The sequence below is a fragment of the Bos mutus genome, chromosome 20 (assembly GCF_027580195.1).
Source record: "Bos mutus isolate GX-2022 chromosome 20, NWIPB_WYAK_1.1, whole genome shotgun sequence".
NCBI lineage: Eukaryota > Metazoa > Chordata > Mammalia > Artiodactyla > Bovidae > Bos > Bos mutus.
In genome coordinates, this window is record NC_091636.1 from 13,985,991 (window position 1) to 14,010,584 (window position 24,594).

The 24,594-nt window shown below is 41.3% G+C and overlaps 1 protein-coding gene across 2 annotated transcripts in view; it reads right to left on the reverse strand.

The window, feature by feature from the left end:
- LOC138984181 (chondroitin sulfate proteoglycan 4-like) overlaps positions 1-24,594 on the reverse strand; it is a 73,069-nt gene that overhangs the window by 22,297 nt on the left and 26,178 nt on the right. For both annotated transcript variants that reach the window (XM_070357490.1, XM_070357491.1), the window contains exons 6-7: positions 14,742-14,940; positions 11,020-11,151 (exon numbers count right to left, since the gene is read on the reverse strand). In XM_070357490.1, the coding sequence (XP_070213591.1) occupies positions 11,020-11,151; positions 14,742-14,940 (331 nt within the window). The remainder of the gene's footprint in view (positions 1-11,019; positions 11,152-14,741; positions 14,941-24,594) is intronic.

Consider the following 24,594-nt stretch of genomic DNA (forward strand, 5'->3'; position numbering starts at 1 on the left):
AGATTTTCAAACATGCAAGGAATGTTCTAAGGCTTTAATTAACTAAGGTTCCCTTTAAAATAGCAGACAACAAAACAAAAAATAAACAAAATTTCCTCCACTCAGCAAAGAAAACCATCAACAAGATGAAAAGGCAACCTGTGGAATGGGAGAAAATACTTGCAAACCACATCTCTGATAAAGGGTTAATATCCAAAATATACAAGGATCTATACAACTTAGTAGAAAAATCCCCAAATAACCCAATTTTAAAATGGGCAAATGACTTAAATAGACATTTTTCCCAAGAAGACTTACAAATAGGCAACAGGTACAAGGAAAGGTGTTCATCAATGCTAACCATCAGGGAAATGCAAGTCAAAACCACAATAAGATATCACCTCATACCTGTCAGGATGCCCATTAACAAAAAGACATGAAGTCACAAATGCTAGTGAGGGATGTGGAGAAAAGAGAACAGAACCCTTGTGCACGGCTGATGGGAATGTAAATTGATGCAGTCACCATGGAAAACAGTACAGAGTTTCCTTAAGAAATTAAAAGTAGAACTACCATATGATCCAGAAACCCCACCTCTGGGTATGCATTCAAAGGAAACAAATTCATTATCTCAAAGGAAAATCTGTACTCCCATGTTTGTTGCAGCATTATTCAAAATAGTCAAGGTATAGAGACAACTTAAATGTCAATCAGTGGATGAATAGATCAAAAAAATGTTGTAAAATGTGATATATATACACATACATACATATATATATACACACACACACACATATATACACACACACACATACACATACACTGTGCTGTGCTTAGTTGCTCAGTCATGTCTGACTCTGCGACCTTATGGACTGTAGCCTACCAGGCTCCTCTGTCCATGGGGATTCTCCAGGCAAGAATGCTGGAGTAGGTTGCCACGCTTTCCTCCAAGGGATCTTCCCAACCCAAGGATTCAACTCAGGTCTCCCATATTGCAAGTGGATTCTTTATTATCTGAGTCACCAGGGAAGCCCAGTTATAATTTGTATGCCCTGCCTAATTTGAAAAGTCAATCTTTAACTCATTTTATTTATTTATTTATTTTATTTTTAAACTTTACAATATTGTATTAGTTTTGCCAAATATGGAAATGAATCCGCCACAGGTATACCTGTGTTCCCCATCCTGAACCCTCCTCCCTCCTCCCTCCCCATACCCTCCCTCTGGGTCGTCCCAGTGCACCAGCCCCAAGCATCCAGTATCGTGCATCGAACCTGGACTGGCGACTCGTTTCATACATGATATTATACATGTTTCAATGCCATTCTCCCAAATCTCCCCACCCTCTCCCTCTCCCACAGAGTCCATAAGACTGATCTATACATCAGTGTCTCTTTTGCTGTCTCGTACACAGGGTTATTGTTACCATCTTTCTAAATTCCATATATATACATTAGTATACTGTATTGGTGTTTTTCTTTCTGGCTTACTTCACTCTGTATAATAGGCTCCAGTTTCATCCACCTCATTAGAACTGATTCAAATGTATTCTTTTTAATGGCTGAGTAATACTCCATTGTGTATATGTACCACAGCTTTCTTATCCATTCATCTGCTGATGGGCATCTAGGTTGCTTCCATGTCCTGGCTATTATAAACAGTGCTGTGATGAACATTGGGGTACACGTGTCTCTTTCCCTTCTGGTTTCCTCAGTGTGTATGCCCAGCAGTGGGATTGCTGGATCATAAGGCAGTTCTATTTCCAGTTTTTTAAGGAATCTCCACACTGTTCTCCATGGTGGCTGTACTAGTTTGCATTCCCACCAACAGTGTAAGAGGGTTCCCTTTTCTCCACACCCTCTCCAGCATTTATTGCTTGTAGACTTTTGGATCGCAGCCATTCTGACTGGCGTGAAATGGTACCTCATAGTGGTTTTGATTTGCATTTCTCTGATAATGAGTGATGTTGAGCATCTTTTCATGTGTTTGTTAGCCATCTGTATGTCTTCTTTGGAGAAATGTCTATTTAGTTCTTTGGCCCATTTTTTGATTGGGTCATTTATTTTTCTGGAGTTGAGCTGTAGGAGTTGCTTGTATATTTTTGAGATTAGTTGTTTGTCAGTTGCTTCATTTGCTATTATTTTCTCCCATTCTGAAGGCTGCCTTTTCACCTTGCTAATAGTTTCCTTTGTTGTGCAGAAGCTTTTAAGTTTAATTAGGTCCCATTTGTTTATTTTTGCTTTTATTTCCAATATTCTGGGAGGTGGGTCATAGAGGATCCTGCTGTGATGTATGTCGGAGAGTGTTTTGCCTATGTTCTCCTCTAGGAGTTTTATGGTTTCTGGTCTTACGTTGAGATCTTTAATCCATTTTGAGTTTATTTTTGTGTATGGTGTTAGAAAGTGTTCTAGTTTCATTCTTTTACAAATGGTTGACCAGTCTTCCCAGCACCACTTGTTAAAGAGATTGTTTTTAATCCATTGTATATTCTTGCCTCCTTTGTCAAAGATAAGGTGTCCATATGTTCGTGGACTTAAATAGGAGGACCTATCTGAGTCACCAAGGAAGCCCAAGAACACTGGAGTGGGTAGCCTATCCCTTCTCCAGGGGATCTTCCTGACCCAGGAATCAAACCTGGGTCTCTTACGTTGCAGGAGGATTCTTTACCAACTGAGCTACACAGTGAACACACACACACACACACACACACACACACTCTGGAATAGTATTTAGCCTTAAAAAAGAAGGAAATCCTGTCATTATGGATGAAGCCAGAGGGCATTAGGCTAATGTGAAACAAGCCAGACAAAGACAAATACTGAATGGTATCACTTATATGTGGAATTTTTTTTAAGTCAAACTCAGAAACAGAGATTGGAAAGTGGTTGCCAGGGGCTGGGGGTGAAGGAAATGGGGGAGAGTTTGGTAAAAGGGTACAAACTTTCAGTTATAAGATAAATAAGGTCTGAAGATCTACTGTACAGCATGGTGATTATAGTAAATAACACTTCATTGTACAATCGATACTTGCTAAGGGAGTAAAAGTGAAAAGAAAAAAGTAAACATAGGAAGAGATGAATGTATTCATTAGCTTGATTTGGGAAGGATCCTTTCACAGTGTACACATACACCAAATCATCACATTATATATTTCAGATATCTTACAATTTTTGTCAATTATACCTTTATAAAGCTACCAAACAAAAGACTAAAATAAGATACAATAAAACAAGACAAGATAAACATAATAAAGTAAAATAAAATATCTGAGTTTTCTGGGGATAGGCACTAGGCCCTGGGGCCCCTGAGAGGAGGCAGAAGTACCTGGAAATATAAGCCTCAGGAACACAGTTCTGCCCCAAAGTCAGGACTGCCTTGGTACACACACACACAAGTATGCTTTAATTGCCTCCTGTATTGCTATAGTTCTTGCTGCTGAAAGTCACTGCTACCTTTTAGCTTCTGGAACTGGGGACCCAGGCAATGAGGTCATCCTGGGGAGGCCAAGAAGAATTATTCTGTACATTCAGTCAATGTTACATGAAGTCATAACTGAGGCCCATTCTCTATTACCTGTCAAGCAAGGGTCCCCCCTCTTGTCAGGTGGATTATATCTCTTTTGTGTGCAGTCTCTGGCACCCCAACATCCAACTTCTTCTCATCTTCAATTTTTCTTTGGAACTTTTAACACTGTGCTTTCTTAATTATTTCCTTAATGAAATCAGACTCTTATCTTTTCATTTATTCCTTCACCTCAAGGATTATCTTTGGCAGGTGAAGGGGGAGTTGGTGGGAGGGCTCTTTAAAAAAAAAAAACAAACGTTTTATTTATCTTTAGTTGAAGCATGTGGGATCTAGTTCCCTGACCAGGGACTGAACCTGAGCCTCCTGCACTGGAAGGGCAGAGTCTTAGCCTCTGGATCACCAGACAGGTCAATTTCAAAAAGTCTTTTTGGGTAGAGGGCCCACCAGAGATGTCCCAGGTCAAGAGTACTTCTTGCCCAGCCAGAGTATATTAATCCCTCATTCCCTCGTCCAGCTTCCTAACCCAGGAGGGTGTCCAGTTCCTAGTCAGCAGTCACCCAGAGCATGCTCAGTCAGCAAGACTAGCTGGCTCCCTGCTGCAAATGCCTGATGAGCATCTCTGACCACGCAGCCCAATTCACCAAGAGCCAAACATCACTTTCCCCCAATCCCACCTTCTTTCATCCAAGCATTGATATTTTCATCAGTTAGCTTCAAGCACTTAATTTGGGCAAGATTTCACTAAAGTCCCACCTAAATTTATATTCTATAGAAGAACTGCCCTACCAGGAGTGTGGTAATAAAAGGGCACTGTAACCATATCTGTTTGGCAAGCTCCCACTCTACATGTACCTCATGGCGATTTCAAAAGCAAGTTGGCATGTTGAAGACTCTAAGTCTTGGAGTAAAGATTTCTTTTTGCCCTTCTTTTAAGTATAGCAGTTCTCAAACATACTCATATCCTATGATGTTTGCTTCATGAAAAACAACCACCACCATAACAGCAAGAGTTTCATGGCCCCTTGGGCTAGGAGGTCTTGTGCATTCCTTCAACGGACATTATCAAATGCTGTGTATGCAACAAGCCCTCTAATAAGGAACGGAGATATACCAGGAAACAGCACGGACCCAGTCCTGCCTTTTCATGTAGATGTCATGTAACTCCTAAGATGTATGTATTTTTTTCCTCATCGCTAAGAAGGGATGATAAGGTTAAGCACCTTGCCTAATGGTTAAATGTAGATCTCACTGACTCTGAAGTCAGTATTATTAGAAAGTTGGCACTCACCATATTGCCTATATCATACTATTGAGTTGGCAAAAATGTTCATTTCGGTTTTTCTGTAAGATGCTACAACCGAAATGAACTTTTTGGCCAATCCAATACTTTGAGCTCAGTTAAAATGACCCCTGAGTTAGGAAATGTGATGAATGATTCAGGAAATCTGATAGATGCAGCTCTCCACCTTCCAGACACAGCCTGCCTCCTCCCTGGGCTTTGCCTCTGCATCATGCTGTCCTCACTGGTAACCTCTCCCCTCTCTGTTCCCACCATCACAATGCTGCTCACTCTGAAGAGGCAGCTTAAGACCCATCTGGCCAACAAGACCTCCCTCCCCATTGTTGCCTATGGGAAATTTTCCTCCCCCAAACTCAAGGAGTTCACCAGGCTGCACCCTCACTGGACACTTAGGATAATATATTTTGCATGATTACTATACTCCTGAGTGTAAATCTCTTATTTCCCCAACGAGTTAAGTCTTTAATTTTTGCCTTGAGGACTGACAGTCTTTTCTTAAAGCTCTTGGTTATCTCCCACTAAGTCTTACAATATTCAATTCAGTGTTTCAAGACCATCTGACTAAAAGATTTTATAAATCTCTGCTCCAAACCCTTTAGCAACATGCTGTGACTTCCTTCTGCTTTCTTCTCTCCCTCAATTCCCATCATGCAGGACAGATGGCCCATTGGTGAGACATGATTCCCTCCATAGCATAACCAAACCCCAAGGGGACTGAGGTCACACAGTTTGCTATGAATATCCTTCACTGCTCAGTTACTTAACTCTAGGTCTGTGCAAGCTTATATTCCAAACCAGTCTGACAAAACTCTCAAGGTCAACACCCCCCTCTACACTCTTTGTAAAAGAGCCAGGTTTAACTTAGATACGCAGAAAGACTAGAACCTAAGGCCACAGTATGTTCCAACATGCTAAAACTAAATATAAACACATTCAATGGTGGCATTCAAGGTGAAAAACTGGTTACAAAATTCCTTTCTGGGGAACAATTTTTTCTGAAAGAAATAGAATACATGTATAAGTATACACACACCTATATATGTATGTGTATTTGGCGTGCTGAGATTCATGGGGTCACAGAGAGTCGGACATGACTGAGCAACTGAACTGAACTGATACTTATATACAAAATAATAAAGAAAATATACATTAAGTTTACTTTCTTAGTTGACAACCAAAAAGTCTGTTTAGAACTACAGCTCTTCCTATTTTAAAATAATTGAGTTAAAGATTGACTTTTCAAATTTGGCAGGGCATACAAATTATAACTGGGCTTCCCAGGTGACTCAGTGGTAAAAAATCTGCCTGCAATGCAGGAGATGCCAGTTTGATCCCTGGGTCAGGAAGATCCTTGGAGAAGGAAATGGCAACCCACTCCAGTATTCTTGCCTGGAGAATCTCATGGACAGAGGAGCCTGGCAGGCTACAGTCCATGGGGTCACAAAATAGTCGGATACGACTTAACAACTAAACAGTAACAACAACACAAATTATAACTAACCTTCAAACATTCACTCAGTAAGTATTTTTATAACTATTTTGGCTTACCCTACAAATTCTCACAAGTCTCAAGCCAGGGCCGCTTTTTAAGGCAGTATACAAAGGAGGCAGAACAGCATGGCCCAAGTCTGCTGGGGTGATGATGAAAAGCCAACTGGTATGAGCTCAGTGGGAGTGATTGAAAAAAAAAATTGACTAATGCTGGGCTATAATATTTTAATAATCCAAGAGAGTAAAACATACAACATTTCCACATAAGCACTGCTGCTTATTAAATTGCTCTGCACCTTTTCCTGGTTGTGTGTATCAATCCATCAATAACATTAAGAAGGGGACAAACGAAGCAGCCACCATGATGGTCTTATTCTCAGGGAGCTGATATTCTAATATAGAGGCAGTCCTGGAACACAGGCACACACAGAAAGAACAGATACTGTGATCCGAGCACAAGGTTTGGGGGTCGTGTCAGCGCTTCGTCTCGAGGCTTACGATTCCTATCAGTTACCTGACTTTGAACCTGCCCACGTCTCAGTTACTTATGTGCCAAATAAAGATGATCAAAATTTGCTTTTAAACACATTATTTTGTTTAAATCTTTATAACAACCCAGTTCAGTAGATTAAAAAGATACAAAACACTATAAAAACACAGGTATCAATAGTATCTATTGATACTGTCCTATAATAGAAATAGATTTTCTCCTATTACAGTTCTATGAAGTCCATAGCTCTATAAAAAGGAATAAACTGTCTCCAATATTTCAGAACATATAGGTCAACTTGAGTCTGACAAGAGCTACAGTAGCTGACAGCTGACACCTGGAGCCACACCAGAGGTGGGACACAGAGAGTCCCCCAACTCCTTCCCCCGCCAAAGGGCTGGCTAATAGATGGAGGAGGCAGAGGTCACTCAAGGCCTGCTCTCAGCATCAGGCATCTGTCATCATCACCCCTGCAGCTTTACACAGCATCAGGGACCAATATCCTCAGGAGGCTGCAGCAGAGCCAGGCTGAGCAAGACTCAACTATGCCTCTGGAGAGAGGATGAGGCCGTGTGGTCTTCAGAACCACAGCCCACATCCAGGAATTCTGATGCAGAACAGAGGGGCCACTGCTACTTGGGGACATTAGGGTAGGAAGAATGCCAAGAACAACTGGACCAAGGGACCCATAATGTCCACCCCATCTCTAAAATCTATGACTCCCTCATTCTCATTCCACACCCACCCAAGATCAGATCAAATGTTAAGAATCAACTGATGGAAACGTACACGAAAATTCATCTTCCTTCCTACTGACCAGGGGCTGGAGTTGGATATAAGTCATGGTCTGGGGATAGAGAATGACAGAGAACCAAGAATAACAGACCTAACAGGCTAGGGGGAGCTGGAAAAGGAAACAACTCACTTTGGCATCTGAGGATAATGTAAAGTTCTGGCGGAGGGTTCTTAGATACAGGATGCAGGGAGGCCAGAGTAGGGCAGATGCAGTGCATGTCGGAAAGGGAAAGGGGATGGTTACTCAGGGCTGTGTCCACGGTTACTCTATGTTTTGCAGAGTTCCACAAGGGTGACAAGAGATATTTTAACATGTTTTTTTTTGCTAAATTAATATTCAGTAAAACAGGTGCCAGAAACTTGAAACTTTCTAAGCTACAGTGGCTATAACTCCCCTTGAATCCAATAAAACTGTCTTCAGTCACAAACCAGGGTTTAGCGAGAATAGATGAAAGGTATTTAATCTTTTGCAGCAACCAGATTTACTCTAAGTTTAGACCCTCTTTTTAATAGATGGCTGTATTTTTTTTCCAAAATATTAGGGTGTAGCAGTTTGCTTATTTTTTAAAACACCAAATGACACTCTAATTGCCTTGAAAAAGGATAGAAGCATTGCACTTTTCAGAGAAAAATTACGGAATATAAAAAGGTTTTAGAAGAGAAGAATCCAGGTTAACATATCTTCAGTTAGATTTTGATAAAGATTCTTTTTGTGAGCTCAAATGCTTAAGGCACCTAAAAATTTCAAAAAAAAATTTTTTTTTTGAAAGTTATGAACAGTGATTTTTCTCTAGGTTTATTTAGAGGTATGTAAGCTTTATCTTGGAGAAGGCAATGGCAACCCACTCCAGTACTCTTGCCTGAAAAATCCCATGGACGGAGGAGCCTGGTAGGCTGCAGTCCATGGGGTCGAGAAGAGCTGGACACGACTGAGTGGCTTCACTTTCACTTCTCACTTTCATACATTGGAGAAGGAAATGGCAACCCACTCCAGTGTTCTTGCCTGGAGAATCCCAGGGTTGGGGGAGCCTGGTGGGCTGCCGTCTATGGGGTCGCACAGAGGTGGACAGGACTGAAGCGACTTACCAGCAGCAGCAAGCTTTATCTATTTCCTGGTTGCACAATCAAGGTATATCATCTCTTTAAGCCACAAATTCTGCCAACTTGCTGTGAATACATCACCTATCTCACACAGATATAACGATTAAAAGACTAGAACACCACTAGCCCCATGATCGCAGTCCTGGTTGTACTTCAGGACCACCTGAAACTTAAAACAAAATGGTGGCCAGGACCTAGTCCAAAGATTCCCATTCAATTGGTGAGGCTGAGACACTGGTATTTTTTAAAGCTTCACAATGGTTGAGAACAACTGGCTAGAGTAACCATGGAGTGACCATATTATTGAAATGATCAATGTTTATATTTTACTGATAACACTGCTGCTGTTGTTCAGTCGCCAATTCACGTCTGACTCTTTGCAATCCAATGGACTGCAGCATTACTGATAATGTATATCAGTTAAACAAGTTATAATACACAGGGTTTTTTAAAATTGTAATGTAAAATGTTATTATTTCCTGTGCCATCTACCTCAGCGCTTTTGGAGGGAAATAACAAGCTTTAAATTTTTTTCCTCCTCTTTCATTACCCTCGCCATTGGGTAAAACCTTGTTCTATCCTTGCAGTGAGGGTTTTGAGTCAGAGATGCTCACTTACATCTCTCCATCTCAGCCAAGCTGAAATTTTTGGCAAAAACCAGTTCAAAGGCTGCAGGGCCTCAAAGTAAGAACCGCTGGTCCCCTGATACACAAGGTTTTTATATTAAAAAAAAAAAAAAAAAGAAAACCCCAAGATCTAGATACTCATTACAGAAGCTCTCCTGCTTCTTTAAGGATCCTATATGTGAACCATGAACTTCCAGATGTTCAAGCTGGTTTTAGAAAAGGCAGAGGAACAGAGACCAAATTGCCAACATCCGCTGGATCATGGAAAAAGCAAGAGAGTTCCAGAAAACATCTCTTTCTGCTTTATTGACTATGCCTTTGACTGTGTGGATCACAATAAACTGTGGAAAATTCTGAAAGAGATGGGAATACCAGACCACCTGACCTGCCTCTTGAGAAATTTGTATGCAGATCAGGAAGCAACAGTTAGAACTGGACATGGAACAACAGACTGGTTCCAAACAGGAAAAGGAGTACGTCAAGGCTGTATATTGTCACCCTGCTTATTTAACTTCTATGCAAAGTACATCATGAGAAACGCTGGGCTGGAAGAAGCACAAGCTGGAATCAAGATTGCTGGGAGAAATATCAATAACCTCAGATATGCAGATGACACCACCCTTATGGCAGAAAGTGAAAAGGAACTAAAAAGCCTCTTGATGAAAGTGAAAGAGGAGAGTGAAAAAGTTGGCTTAAAACTCAACATTCAGAAAACGAAGATCATGGCATCTGGTCCCATCACTTCATGGCAAATAGATGGGGAAACAGTGGAAACAGTGGCAGACTGTATTTTTTTAGGCTCCAAAATCACTACAGATGGTGATTGCAGCCATAAATTTAAAAGACGCTTACTCCTTGGAAGGAAAGTTATGACCAACCTAGATAGCATATTCAAAAGCAGAGACATTACTTTGCCAACAAAGGTCCATTTAGTCAAGGCTATGGTTTTTCCAGTGGTCATGTATGGATGTGAGAGTTGGACTGCGAAGAAGGCTGAGCACTGAAGAATTGATGCGTTTGAACTGTGGTGTTGGAGAAGCCTCTTGAGAGTCCCTTGGACTGCAAGGAGATCCAACCAGTCCATTCTGAAGGAGATCAGCCCTGGGATTTCTTTGGAAGGACTGATGCTAAAGCTGAAACTCCAGGACTTTGGCCACCTCATGCGAAGAGTTGACTCATTGGAAAAGACCCTGATGCTGGGAGGGATTGGGGGCAGGAGGAGAAGGGGACGACAGAGAATGAGATGGCTGGATGGCATCACTGACTCAATGGACGTGAGTCTCAGTGAACTCCGGGAGTTGGTGATGGACAGGGAGGCCTGGCGTGCTGCGATTCATGGGGTCACAAAGAGTTGGACACGACCGAGCGACTGAACTGAACTGAACTTAAGGCTAGTACAGGAAAAAAGTGTACATGGACCATAAAAACTGCTTCCCCCATTGCCCTTCACCAGCATGCCCTCTTCTGAGGAACAGGAAAGAGGAGGGACGGGGTGGGGGATACCCAGCCTTACTTCTGTTAAATTCCTGCAAAGAGACAATCCTTTTTGGGACTTTGTAACTGTTGTTAAAGTCATTCTATAGTAAAAGATAATACTTTATACCATGCAGGTAGAACTTTCTATATTTATAAAGATATTATATTAAATGATATTTCAATTTATTAATTGAAAAACACTTAAACCCAAACACTCAATGAAGTTAAAATCTTACCTGGGAAGATGCTCAGTCCTCTGTTTACTTCCAAGCTAATGATCAGAGCTCGAGCTGTGATGCTAAAAATTTGTCGTGGTGCAAAGTTCAAACCATCAGTAACCTGAAAATTAAAGCCTCCTGACATTGCTCCTTCAAAAGAAGAAATTACACTCTGGTCAGTCTGGTCATTTTGCAAAAGCCACCCACTTTCACCTTCTCTCCCACCTAATCTCCCTCCAAAGCTACTCCTATCAATTTGAGAGTTAGTTACTACGGTCACCAAGATCAAATCAAATACTGCCAAAACACAAAATGAAAAGAATACCAATAAAGGTCTAAAATGCATATTCCCACCTCATCCTCTCCTGAAAGTAATAAAAGAAAGCAAAGATGTCACCTCCAAGAAATTAAAAAAAGAAATTTCAGACATGTTGATTACCTGTATTTTATTATCTTGGAGTCAATTTATACCAGTAAAAGTAATACAAGGATGCCACACACACATGCATCCCTTAGCAGTTTCTGAACTATTGATAACACTTGATGATAATGAAAATCAAAACTAGAGGGAATTAAATAACACAGCCCCTCCCCCCAAATACTTTCCCATTATTCATCTATCTCTGTTTCCTGCTAAGAGGGGAAAGAGAAAAAATGGAGAAAGACTCAGCCCCAGTTTTGTTAAATTCCTGCAAGAAGACAATTCTACTCTCATACTTCTGTTAAGAGATCAGTGACATCAACAAAGTTATAAATTAACTTATGTGTGAAATAGAAGTTGGGCCGGGCCCCCTATTGATCCTGTTCCCCCGAGTACTTTACCGGTCTGATTCCCAAAACACCAGGCAAGATCATCACGCAGAGAGCATGACAATCACAGTCCCCTTGCCTTTTGAAATAGTTCATCCAGGAGTAAATGTGCAGCCCACAGGTCTCTGCATCATGTAATGGGTAGAAATGCCCTCCTCGTTGCCCTCAGGGACATGTGGCAAGGAACAAAGGAGGCATGATCAGGATCTGCAATTACCTACAAGTACTCCCTTAATAACATGATTTAATAAAAGGCGGTTGATGACTTAACCTTCTCTTAAGTCTCTGTTATTTAAGCAAACCCAGAGAATTCTGACTCCTCAAAATAAAAGGTTACAGCCTTTAAACATTTTTTCCAATACACTGGAGTCACCATATTTAAAAAAAAACAGAGGAAAAGAATTCTGGGTCTGCTTAATTTAGAACAGAGGCGCACAGCCAAATATTATTTTTGTTTGTTTGCTCCTTTTTACTAGAAATAGCACTTTGAAAGCTGTATTTAATTAAATGTGAAACTATGGAGAAAATGTTTTCTGCTATTAGGCAGTTTGAACATTTCATGAATTCGGTAACAAAATGTAAATGGAATCCAAAGGAATTATAGCAAAACGAATACTAGAATAGTGTACTAGGTACACTGACTAGCATACAAATTATGACCAAACAGACAGAGGGAGGGAAACATGAAAGTGACCTGTGGATTTTATTGTATAACCTTAGATTCTCCTGACCTAACAGTACTTTCAGAAGGGCAACCTCAAATCATTTATCCCCCCACTTCTTGGCTGTATCGACCTACTTAGGTTGTTATGTGGAATAATGAATTAGATTAATGGCGGAGCACTTTGCAGATATAAATGCTAAGAGAGACTAACTAAACCTAAGCCTTTGTTTGGGGCTGCTGAGGGACAGATGTAGCAGGGAGAACCAGCTGGTTTCAGCAAGTGGCTCATCTGCAGCTGGGCTCCTGCCACTTTGAAGGCTATTACTGCCTCCAGGTCCATTTAGAAAATGTGATGGATTGACTCTCCAAAGAGCTTGACTTTAACTCTCCTTTCTGCTTTTTTAGGAGAAATTATTTTCTCTATTTGCCAAAAGCAAATATTGACCTGGTAGTTGACAAACAAATCAATCCAAAGAGCTAATTTATATTTCAATCCTTCACTGCAAAGAGTAACTTCAGCTCTTCAAACTACTCTGCCCTTCTATGGGTGGCAGCTACTAGAGAAAGCCCAGCTTTGGAGTCGGACCAGTTATATCTTTCTGGGCCTCAGTTTCTTCATCTCTATAACGAGATCGTTTACTCCCAATCACTCAGAAAACTTTTGCTGATTAAATGAAATGGGTCCTGTCATTGTATCTCCTGCAGTGCCTAGCACATGCCAGACAATCAGTAACTCCTTCCCACTGCACACTGCTTAGTCTTAGAAATTCTAAACTTTCTCTGTGCAAGTCTCTAAAGCAGGTCTCACTATTTTGAACATATGACAATCCTTTCATAGAGATAAAAAACTTCTAGGCCCTTGCCTAATAATACCTGGATTTTTAGTATCTAGTAACCAAAACCACACATAATTGGCAGAAACATCCTATCAATTCAATGCCCCTTTAAATGAATTTTATTATATTAATGAGAACAACTGCATACAATTAAAAAATAAAACACATATGGAAAAGATCATTCAGTCTAGAAACAACGCTTTTACACATGTGGGTAGATTTACGATTTTATTGCAATAAAACTAACCCCCAACAGGTCCCCAGGCTACAGGTTTGGAACCACTAGATAAGAGCAGTCACATAGTAAATGCTTTTCAGGTTATCTGGGAATTCTTTGTACTTAACTGCAGAGATAATCAGGAAATTACTACCTTTGAGTTTAGCAGATTTTTATCTTTGTTTTCTTTATTTTCAAAGAAGGTAATTAAAAGTGGCTGGAAAGATACAGCTTTTAGCTTTACCATCATGCACCCCAGGCTCACACTCCTCCTCCCCCCACTTCCTCCTGTGGCTGAGAATGGGCAGCTTGCCCTCTTTGACCACTGTCAAGGGCAGCCAGGAAACAGAGGCCAGCTAGATCACCCCTCCTGCAGATGTACAGTGGTGATGTGGCTTATTGATTTACTGATGACCAGAGGGAAGAAAACAAAGCCTTTTAATATCAGGGTCTCTTAGATTTACAGTTATATCCATTCATTCATCCTTATATTCATTAATTTAATAAATGCATTTGTTGTGTTCACCAATGTATTCCAGCATTTGGAACATTACCCGGCACATAATAGGTATCAATAGGATTTCATTCTTACAACAAATTTTTATTAAGCACCTACTACGTTCCAGTCACTGTTCTTAGGTGCTGAGAATGTAAGAGCAAACAAAAGAAAGATCCTGTTCTTCTAGCCCTTATACTCTAGTGGGGAAGACAGACAGCACACAAATGAACGAATCAGTCTATACTAGAACGTAAGGTAGCCAGAATAAGGGATAGCGATAAATGCAAGAGATGTGATTTCAGCGGGCGGTCAGGAAAAAGATCTCTGAGAAGCTTACATTTATCTATTTTATATATAATGGATAAACAATAAGGACTTACTATATGGCATAGGGAACTATATTCAATAACCCATACTGCAATAACCCATAACGGAAAAGAATCTGAAATGTACATATTTCACCTCACATGAGAATGTGAGTAAGCCAAGTATGAGTTATAGGTACCCTCTGATGTTTGCTATTATTGGCCTTACTCAAATGTAAGCTTAAATGTACTGGCCTTACTAAAATGTGTCACTTTTTAAAAAAACTATACAGTCTGCAAGGTTTTTAGATGGCTTGTGGTTTTCCGTCAGCAGCTATTAGGTGTGACTACATGTTAACCTTTGACTGAAACGCACTTTAGTTTCACATTGCTTTTCTCAGTTACCTACCATTGTGTACAAACACTAGCTGGCCCTCGTTGATCTGAGCCTGGGTGAAGTTCTGAATGCTACGGCCAGGAATGGACTTGAGAGCCAAATGTCCATTGCTGGGTGGAGAGACCAAGTAGGCCAGGTCCTGTGGGGAGGAGTCCCCATCCACTGCACAGAGTTCATCACGGGTAATCTCAGTGACAGAATTCACCCACACCTTAAAAAGAAAGAATCACACATCTTGTGAGCACAAATTCCAATCACATAACACCAGTAAACTGAATAGCTATGAGACACCGGCCCCTTGCACAAAGACTTAAAAGAAAAAAAAACTAGAGCAACTCACTCACGTTTTTAAACCATGATGAGTCTTAATTCAAAACAGACATATAATTAAATGCCAGATGAAATGCAGAGCATGTTGTAGTGTTTATTTAATTTATGAGATTTCAATAAAAAAACAGGATTCATTGTTATTTATTCAAAACTAATTATTGAAACTGCATATGCATTTATGTAAAGTACAAAAGCAATAAAAGTTGATGGTTACTAAGTACTGTCTGTGTGGCTGGTATATGCTAAGCATTCCATATGGAATCTCAAATAATCACAGAAACTACCCCATAGGATTGACTTAAGGATTTCTATTCATTACTTTAAGAAGCAAATGATTTCATTCGCTTTTAAATATTTGAGGGCAGAACACAAACAATACATTTTTTAAAAATTCTCCTTTATCCTATCCATCTTGCCGGGAAACAAATACCTAGTCCCCATGGCCTTGCAATGTTTACTCTGCTTGTGTGCGTGTGCCGTTGCTTGGTTGTGTCCAAGTCTACAGGACCCCATGGACTGTAGCCTGCCAGGCTCCCCTGTTCATAGGATTTTCCAGGCAAGAATACTGGAGTGGGTTGCCATTTCCTTCTCCAGGGGATCTTCCCAACCCAGGGATCAAACCCAAGTCTCCTGCCTGCATCTCCTGCATTGGCAGGCAGGTTCTTTCCCACTTGAGCCATCTGGGAAGCCCAGGTGAGTGCTTATTGCAGTTGTTTCTGAGTAACAGTCTCTATTTTTCCATTTGTATTTAAAATCTGTTTACATTATTCAACACATCATCCTTTTTTGAACATCTGCTATATCCCAGGCAATGTTCTGGTGCTTGCAATACATCAGTATACAAAAGAGTCCGGTCCTCATGGAGGATACATTCCAACAGCAGAGGATAAAGGGATACAGGGAAGAAATGCTAGGAATAATGAAGAAATAAATGACACAGTCTGTTAGAGAGTCACAGGCACTGTAAACAAATTTTAAATGAAGCAACATGAGATGCTCAGAGGTTAGATAGGAGGCTTATCTGAGGAGAACTGGAAGGAGGTGAGGGAGGATCCATGGGGACACGTGGGGAAGTACAACCAGGAAGAGAGCTCAGCCCTGCTTGCGGGCAAGCCTCGGCCGGCTGCGGAGCAGCAGAGGCCAGCGCGGCGGGGCCAGAACTAGCAAGCTGAAGAGTAGGAGGCGGCACATCGACACGGCCGCCAAGGTCAATCCTGCAGGCTCTTGAAGGCCACCTGGGCTTCACTTGAGTGCAACCAGGAATTACCATGGGGCTTTCGGTAAGTCATAACCTGGGCCAGCTTAGTGGTAACAGACCCCTGTGGCCTTGTGTCAAGGACAGAGTGTGGGAGGCCAAGGATAGAAGCAGGACAACAGTTAGGAGACGCGTGCTATAATCCTGCAGAGAGAAGAGAGTGGGGGGCACTGGAAAGGAGGGAAGAAGCGGGGAAATTCTGGGTGCTGTCGACAGTTTCTAACAAGCTAGGTGTAGTAAGGTGCAGAAGAAGGAAGACGGTGAAAAGGACCTGGTTTGGGTCTCAGCAACTAGAAGGACCAAATCACCATCAACCGAAATGAGGGTAGCTGCAGCAGGCGCAGATCTGGGCAGCAAGAGAAGGTGTTCAGTTTTGAAATCCCCAAAGCCCCAAAAGTCACTTCAGTCGTGTCCGACTCTTTGCGACCCCATGGACTGTGGCCTGCCAGGCTCCTCTGTCCATGGGACTCTCCAGGCAAGAACACTGGAATGGGTTGCTATTTCCTCCTCCAGGGGATCTTCCCGACCCAGGGATTGAACCCGTGTCTCTTCTGTCTCCTGCACTGGCGGGTGGGTCCTTTACCACTGGGGCCACTGAGTTTAAAGTGCTTGCTGAGACATCACATTACATCTCATGGAATCGTGCTGCTTGGGGTTTCTCTAATCCTATGGTCATGTGACATTTCACCAACACTAAAGGCGGTGGCTTTAACACTAAATAGATTTTCACATTTCTCTCTGTATTTATAAAGTCCTCCCGCAAAAATACTGTGCATATTTCTAAGCTTATGTGTCATTCTCTGCTCTCTGACAAGAACCTTATCCTCTTCTACACTTGTTACCAACTCTTTAAAAATTCAATCCTAAACTATTTAGGAGGTAATTGCTCTGGTCTAACAGGCTGTTCTCCTCAGTAGAAAATGCAGTTTGTGAAATTAACTATGACTAAACAGAATTTGAGAAAGGGAGATCAGAAACTACACAGGATTTCTACATTTTTCTACCAGAAATGATATGCCACTTTAGCTATGAAACTTTGGGCACATTTCTCAATTTCTCTGTGCCTCAATTTCCTCATTAGTGAAGTAGGAATAATAGAATTATTATGTATAATGAGTGATATAAAGCATGTAAAGTATTCAGAACAAGTTTTACCTGGCACAGAGTAACCATCCAATAAATAATAGCTTTATGTTACTCATCTTTCTTCATCAGATTTGGCTCTGAGAATGGATGTGATTTTTAAATATTACTTAAAAGTCACCTGGAGTATAATATCACTCTTGACACTATTCTTTTTTATTTTTTAACTTAAAAAAAAAATTGGAGTATAGGGACTTAACTGGTGTTCCAGTGGTTAATCACCTTCCAACACAGGGTTTGATCCCTGGTTGGAGAACTGATCCCGTATGCCACAGGTCAACTAAGTCTGCATGCGACAACTACTAAGCCTGTAGGTCACAAGGAAAATCCCCCACCCACACACACACACACAAATTTAAAAAGAATATTGGAGTCTAGGAGATTTACAATAATGTGTTACTTCCTGGTATACAGCAATGTGATTCAGTTATATATATGTATGTATTTTTTCAGATTATTTTCCACTATAGCTTATTATAAGATATTGAACATAGTTCTGTGTGCTATGCAGTAAATCCTCGTTATCTATTATATGTATAGTAGTTTGTATCTGTTAATCCCATACTCTAATTTACCCCGCCCCACTCTTTCCCCTTTGATAACCTGAATTGGCTATTCTACAATATGCACCGCACATTCTGTTTCATCCCACAGCATTCCTCCAGAATTTGGGATCGTAGTTTGTCTGTTTAATGTTTGTGTTGCCAATGGATGCTCCTATGTCTTGGCATTTGGAATATGCCCACAGAGGATTTTTCAGCCCCAAACTCTAAGAACATCAATTTTAACAGCTACCAGAAATACTAATCAACCTAATGTCAAATTGTAAGTTTTGGTTTTCAGTTAATCCATGAAAAGGCTACAGTTTCTATAAAATATACAAGCTGGACTGCCTAACAAAATTCTAAGCCCAATCATCCTAGTCTTGCACTTTTTACATTTTTAAATCCATATATGAATCTTATCTTCATTTCTTCAGGAACTTGATCTGGAAATATACTGCCATTTCTCTTCCTGTGACTCGTAGATACTCATTTTTTCCAGTGGTGCACACAAAAGCTGGATGAAGCATGTTTTCCACTGTAGTTACTATTCTGTGAAACACTGTTTTGCCCCTCTTGCCTCTAGAATATATCATCTTCCAAAACCAATGTAAAATCTGCCACTCAAAACAAGAGCTAGTAACCTCAGTTCTCCATTTCCACTCAAACAAAATTTGCTTCAGTTAAAAGTCCCATTGCTTTTGATGAGACCTGATTTAATGCCTAGTCTTCGGTAACAGAAACTTCAAATGGGCGGGGACAAGAAAACAAAGTCTCCAAACTTGATTCAGATTGCAGTGTGATCCAAAGCCCAATAAACAATGGCTTAAGGAATAAATATCTGAAAAAATTAACATTTGAACCTGGAATGATGTATTTTTTTAATTCACTTTTAAACAGGATGTTAGATTTAGAAAAATGATCTAATATATCCAAATTATGATCCAAATACTTAAAAACCCAGGCCTTTGTTTTGAGTTTCAAGAGGGATGTGAAATATTTGTGAATGGACTATCCCACTCTTTGATCCTTCCAGGCCTTCAGGCCTCCAAGTCACCGTTTTGGACTTTGCTGCCTTCATTGCTCCACTGTCCATAGCTCTCAGAGATCTTTACAGTGATGGCAAGTGCTTATCAGAAACAAGCAAATAGTTCTATTTTTGGTATCAACAACAACAACAAAACAAAATGTACAGTATCATTGAAAGCAAAAAGTGAAAAATAGAAAAACGAAGCCCCCTTGTGGACACCAATACATTTTATCAAGCATACATGAAAATCACTGGTCATGCCTGAGCACAAAAGTACTCAGGAGAACATACGTCAGAGGAAAATGCAAAGGATTCACCCCACGCAGTCTAATCAAATTCCAGCTCCAGTTTGTCATGCTGAAATTACCTCCTGTACCACCACTGATTGGTCATGCGCTTCAAAGCAATGTTGTTTAAAGTATTTCAAGAGAAAGGAGTGTGCTTGGAATGCTGGGACTGAGTGGTGAATGCTCAGATTCCTGCCTCTGAACGCCCATCCAGAGTCTGAGATGCCCTCAGCAGTTCTACCCTGTCCGCCCGCTATCTTCTCCCACACAGACTGTAGATGACTCTCCGTGCCACCTCCTCTAAGCTCCGATGATAAGTAAGGAGAGTGAGATGTAAGGAGAGTGAGATGAGAGGGTCATGTGGGATGGTCTGAAGGTCTTGAGAAAATGCTGTTTTAAAGTCAAAGACAGGCGGCGCGCCTCCTCCGGTCGCCCTCCCCGCCTCCCGCGCTCAGTCCGGTCCCTGCGGCGTTTTCGGGAGTTTGGAGAAAGCCAATCAATAAAATAAATACATAAATAAATAAAGTCAAAGACAGCAAGAGAATCTGAAGACTCCGATGGTTAATTTTATATGTCAACTTGACTGGGCCACAGGGTACTCAGATATTTGGTCAAATACTACTCCGCGTGTTTTTATGAGGATGTTTTTGGAGGAGGTAAACATTTAAATGAGCTGAATAACACAGATTCCCCTCTCTCAGGGGGGTGTGTGTGTGTGTTAATCACTCAGTCGCCTCTGACTCTGTGTCACCCCATGGACTGTAGCCTGCCAGGCTCCTCTGTCCATGGAATTCTCCAGGCAAGAATACTGGAGTGGGTAGCCATTCCCTTCTTCAGGAGATCTTCCCAACCTAGGGATTGAACCAAGATCTCCTGCATTGCATGCAGATTCTTTACTGTGTGAGCCACCAGGGAAGCCCCATCTCAGGTGAGAGGGCCTCACCAATCAGCTGAAGGCCTGAGTGGGACAAACTGGCTGATACTTCCCTAAGTAAAGAGTATTCTTTCCTGCCTGACTGCCTTTGAACCAGGAAAGCCTTTACATGGGGCTTCCCTTATAGCTCAGTTGGTAAAAAAATCCGCCTGCAATGCAGGAGACCCCAGTTTGATTTCTGGGTCAGCAAGACCTGCTGGAGGAGGGATAGGCTACCCATTCCAGTATTCTTGGGCTTCCCTTGTGGCTCAGCTGGTAAAGAATCCACCTGCAATGTGGGAGACCTGGGTTTGATCCCTGGGTTGGGAAGATCCCTTGGAGAAGGGAAAGGCTACCCACTCCCATATTCTGGCCCAGCGACTTTCACTTCACTTCACACTATTGGCTCTCCTGCATCTGCAGCCTGCCCCCTTGCCCATAGATCTTGGGACTTGGAAGCCTCCATGATCACGTAAGTCAATTCCTTATAATAAACCAACAAATAAATACACACGCACACTCACCCTATTGGTTCTCTTTCTCTGAAGAACGCTTCATAATACAGAGGCCTTATTAATTCACATTTAGGACTGTTTTTGTCCCAGATTCTGCCACTGTCTAACTTGATTATTTTGGGCAACTCACTTCATTTCTGAAGCTTTCTCTTTTTGAAAATGGAAATAACAGTAAAACTCACTTTATCTACTTTCTCAGGTCCTTGGGCTTCTTAACTATAACCATGAAGGAAGACAGTAGAGCGTCACGGTTACAAGTGAAAACTTACATCCTCACCTCTGTCACTACTGTCTACCAGGGGCTCTTCCATTTCTGATCATGTGCAAATGTCTCAGTCTCTCTGTGCCCCAGATTCCTCATCCTTAAAATAAAAACCATATCCCATAGAGTTGTTGAAGATTCGATGAGTAAATAAATACAATATGCTTAGAACAACGTTAGAAGCAGAATAAGGGCAATGTAAGCATCAGGGACTGTTGTTGCTCAGTCGCTCAGTCGTGTCCGACTCTTTGCGACCCCATGGACTGCAGCACACCAGGCCTCCCTGTCCCTCACCATCTCCCAAAGTTTGCCCAAGTTCACGTCCATTGCATTGGTGATGCCATCCAGCCATCTCATCCTCTGACAGCCTCTTCTCCTTCTGCCGTCAATCCTTCCCAGCATCAGGGAATTTTCCAATGAGTCAGCTGTTCACACCAGATGACCAAAATACTGGAGCTTCAGCTTCAGCATCAGTCCTTCCAACAAATATTCAGGGTTGATTTCCCTTAAGATTGACTGGTTTGATCTCCTTGCTGTCCACAGGACTTTCAGGAGTCTTCTCCAGCACCACAGTTTGAAGGCATCAATTCTTTGGCGCTCTGCCTTCTTTACGGTCCAGCTCTCACAACCATACAAGACTACTGGGAAGACCACAGCCTTGACTGTATGGATATTTATCGGCAATGTCTCTGCTTTTCAACCCACTGTCTAGGTGTGTCATAGCTTTCCTGCCAAGAAGCAATAGTCTTCTGATTTCATGGCTGCAGTCAACATCCACAGTGATTTTAGAGCCCAAGAAAAGGAAATCTGTCACTACTTCCACCTTTTCCCCTTCTGTTTGCCATGAATGGGGCCAGATGCCAAGATCTTAGTTTTTTTAAGTATTTAGTTTTCAGCCAACTCTTTCACTCTCCTTCACCCTCATCAAGAGGCTCTTTAGTTCTTCGCTTTCTGCCATTAGAGTGGTATCATCCGTGTATCTGGTGTTGTTGATGTTTCTCCCGCCTATCTTGATTCCAGCTTGTAACTCATCCAGCCCAGCGTTTCTCATGATGTGCTCAGCGTATAGGCTAAACAAACAGGGTGACAGCAGACAGCCCTTGTTGTACTCCTTTCTCAATCTTGAACCAATCGGTTGCTCCATTCAGGGTCCCAACTGCTGCTTCTCGACCTGCATTCAAGTTTCTCAGAAGACAGGTAAGATGGTCTGGTATTCCCATCTCTCTAAGAGCTTTCCACAGTTTATGATCCACACAGTCATAGGCTTTAGTGTAGTTGATTAAACAGAGGTAGATGTTTTTCTGGAATATTCTTGCTTTCTCTATGATCCAGCAAATGTTGGCAATTTGATCTCTGGTTCCTCTATCTTTTCTAAACCCAGTTTGGACATCTGGAAGTTCTTGGTTTGCATAATGCTGAAGCCTAGCATGCAAGATTTTAAGCATGACCTTACTAGCACAGGAGATGAGTGCAATTGTTTAATGGTTAGAACATTCTTTAGTACTACCTTTCTTATGATTATGTAAATTATAGTTATTATTACTGCTTCCCATGCTCTGAAATCTAGGAAAAGAAAAATCACTGCCTGAAATAATTCCCTACATTTGAAATTTTCCCTAGAGAGAAGTAACTAGTAACCATAGCTCTGGGGAAATTATTATTTTGTTGGAAAAAGTACTCCCAGAGCTTTACTATTTTGATGAAATGCATACACTTTATATATTAATTTTCAGAAAGTGAACAAGCCTAACATGTGGCACCTCTTTAATTTTATTAAAAGTTGTCAATTTTGGAGAACACTTTGCAATATGTTCAACACACACAGTTTTTCCAGGAAGTTTTCTGTGTTCATTTGTCATTGCTATTACACATTGTCATGGATATGCTAGAGAGATCATACTTCAATAAAAAAAAATATTAGGGGCAAAAATAAAGGATATCTTAGATGTCATAAACTGCCAACACAGGCTCTCAAAATTAGCTGCCTCTTGGCTCTTTTTCATCAGGTCTAAATTATACTGAGATTGATAGCAGACATTATAATTATATCATAAAATTTTAGGGCTCAAGATTTCCTTCTTCTAAAATCTTTAAACTAATTTCATTCACATTATACTATATATAACAGAAAAGGAAGGTTGTCATTATATACTCTGGTCTACATCCCTTTTTTCCCTAATATTTAAAATTTTATAATTTATGATGTTCTTCCTTTTCTGTATATGCCCTCCTCACCATGACTCTGGGCTATAGAGCAGTACCTAAAGTGAATCAGCCATGTTTGCAGACAATGTACCTAGTCTGACCATTCCTGTCTCCTTTCTTGCTGGACGGTACAGGCAGATGGGCAGCAAATGGGCAGGCAGGGCTGAACCAGCAGGCAGGCCTATGATGACAGTGTTCACAGGGAGACTTCAAAGCTTACAGTGACATTCTATGCCCCCTCCCCTGAACACAGAGACTTCTTGCATGTCATACCCCTGATGAAGGGGTATCTGGCCGTGGGGTGGGGTGGGGGGTTGTTACAGGCTGAATTAACTCTGTTACATCCCTCCAGTATCCACTTCCAGGTCCCTGCTAGACAGAAGTTTCTACAAATGAACTTCTAAGACTTGACTCAACCTGTCAAAGGTCAGGTGTTCCTAGGAACAGGAAGAGTAATTTTAAAAAGTGATTTGCCTATATCAAAACATTTAGATTTGCTAGATCAGTGGCATACAATGTTCTTTAACACCCAAAGAGAGGGATACTTTTTACACAACAACCTAGAACATATATGTGTATTTGTATGTGTGTGTGTTTAAAATGAAGCAAAAGTTTCATATAACAATCCTGCCCTTGCTACACACAGTGCATTCTGATGCTACCTGTTCTATTTGATTCTATTTAATTTGTTTTTAAAATGTTGGTCCTGTTCCATTCAATTAATTTCACAGACTTTGAACAGTCTGAAACCTGGAGTTTTAAAACACTGTACCAGATCATTCACATCATGGATAGCAGAGTAGACTCTGCTCAGACCATCTGGGCTTAAAACTCACTCTCTTACTAACTGTATGACCCTGGTCAAGTAACTTAACCTTTCTGCGCCCAGATCTACTGCAATCCTCATTGTACATCAAGGACTGTGAGCACAATGAATGAGAAGTCACATGTGATACGTCTATAATGGAGCCTGGCAGGGGCTCAATAAATGCTGGCCCACTTCCCCATCTCCTCTGAAGCCTAGTGGAATTAAATGGTCTAGTACAGGGGGTCCTTATGCCCAGCAGTCAGCTCTTACCATGGAACCTAATGGCTGACCACTCTCCTCCCTCCATCTGCTCCGGTCACTCTGAGCTTCTCATGTTCTCAAACACTCCAGACCTGCTACAGACTCACAACTTTTGCTCTAGCTGAATCCTTTGCTTGTGCTCCTAACATTCATATGGTTTCTCTCTCCCCCACCTGAGCCCACTCACTCTGGCTTTTATTCAGAAAAAGTAGGCTTAAGACTGCCTTTCCTTAGGAAGTCCTGTGTGCAAATCGGTACTTGGCTGGCATCTGGGAACTCCGTTATTAAACAGTTTCCTGTACCGATACAAACCT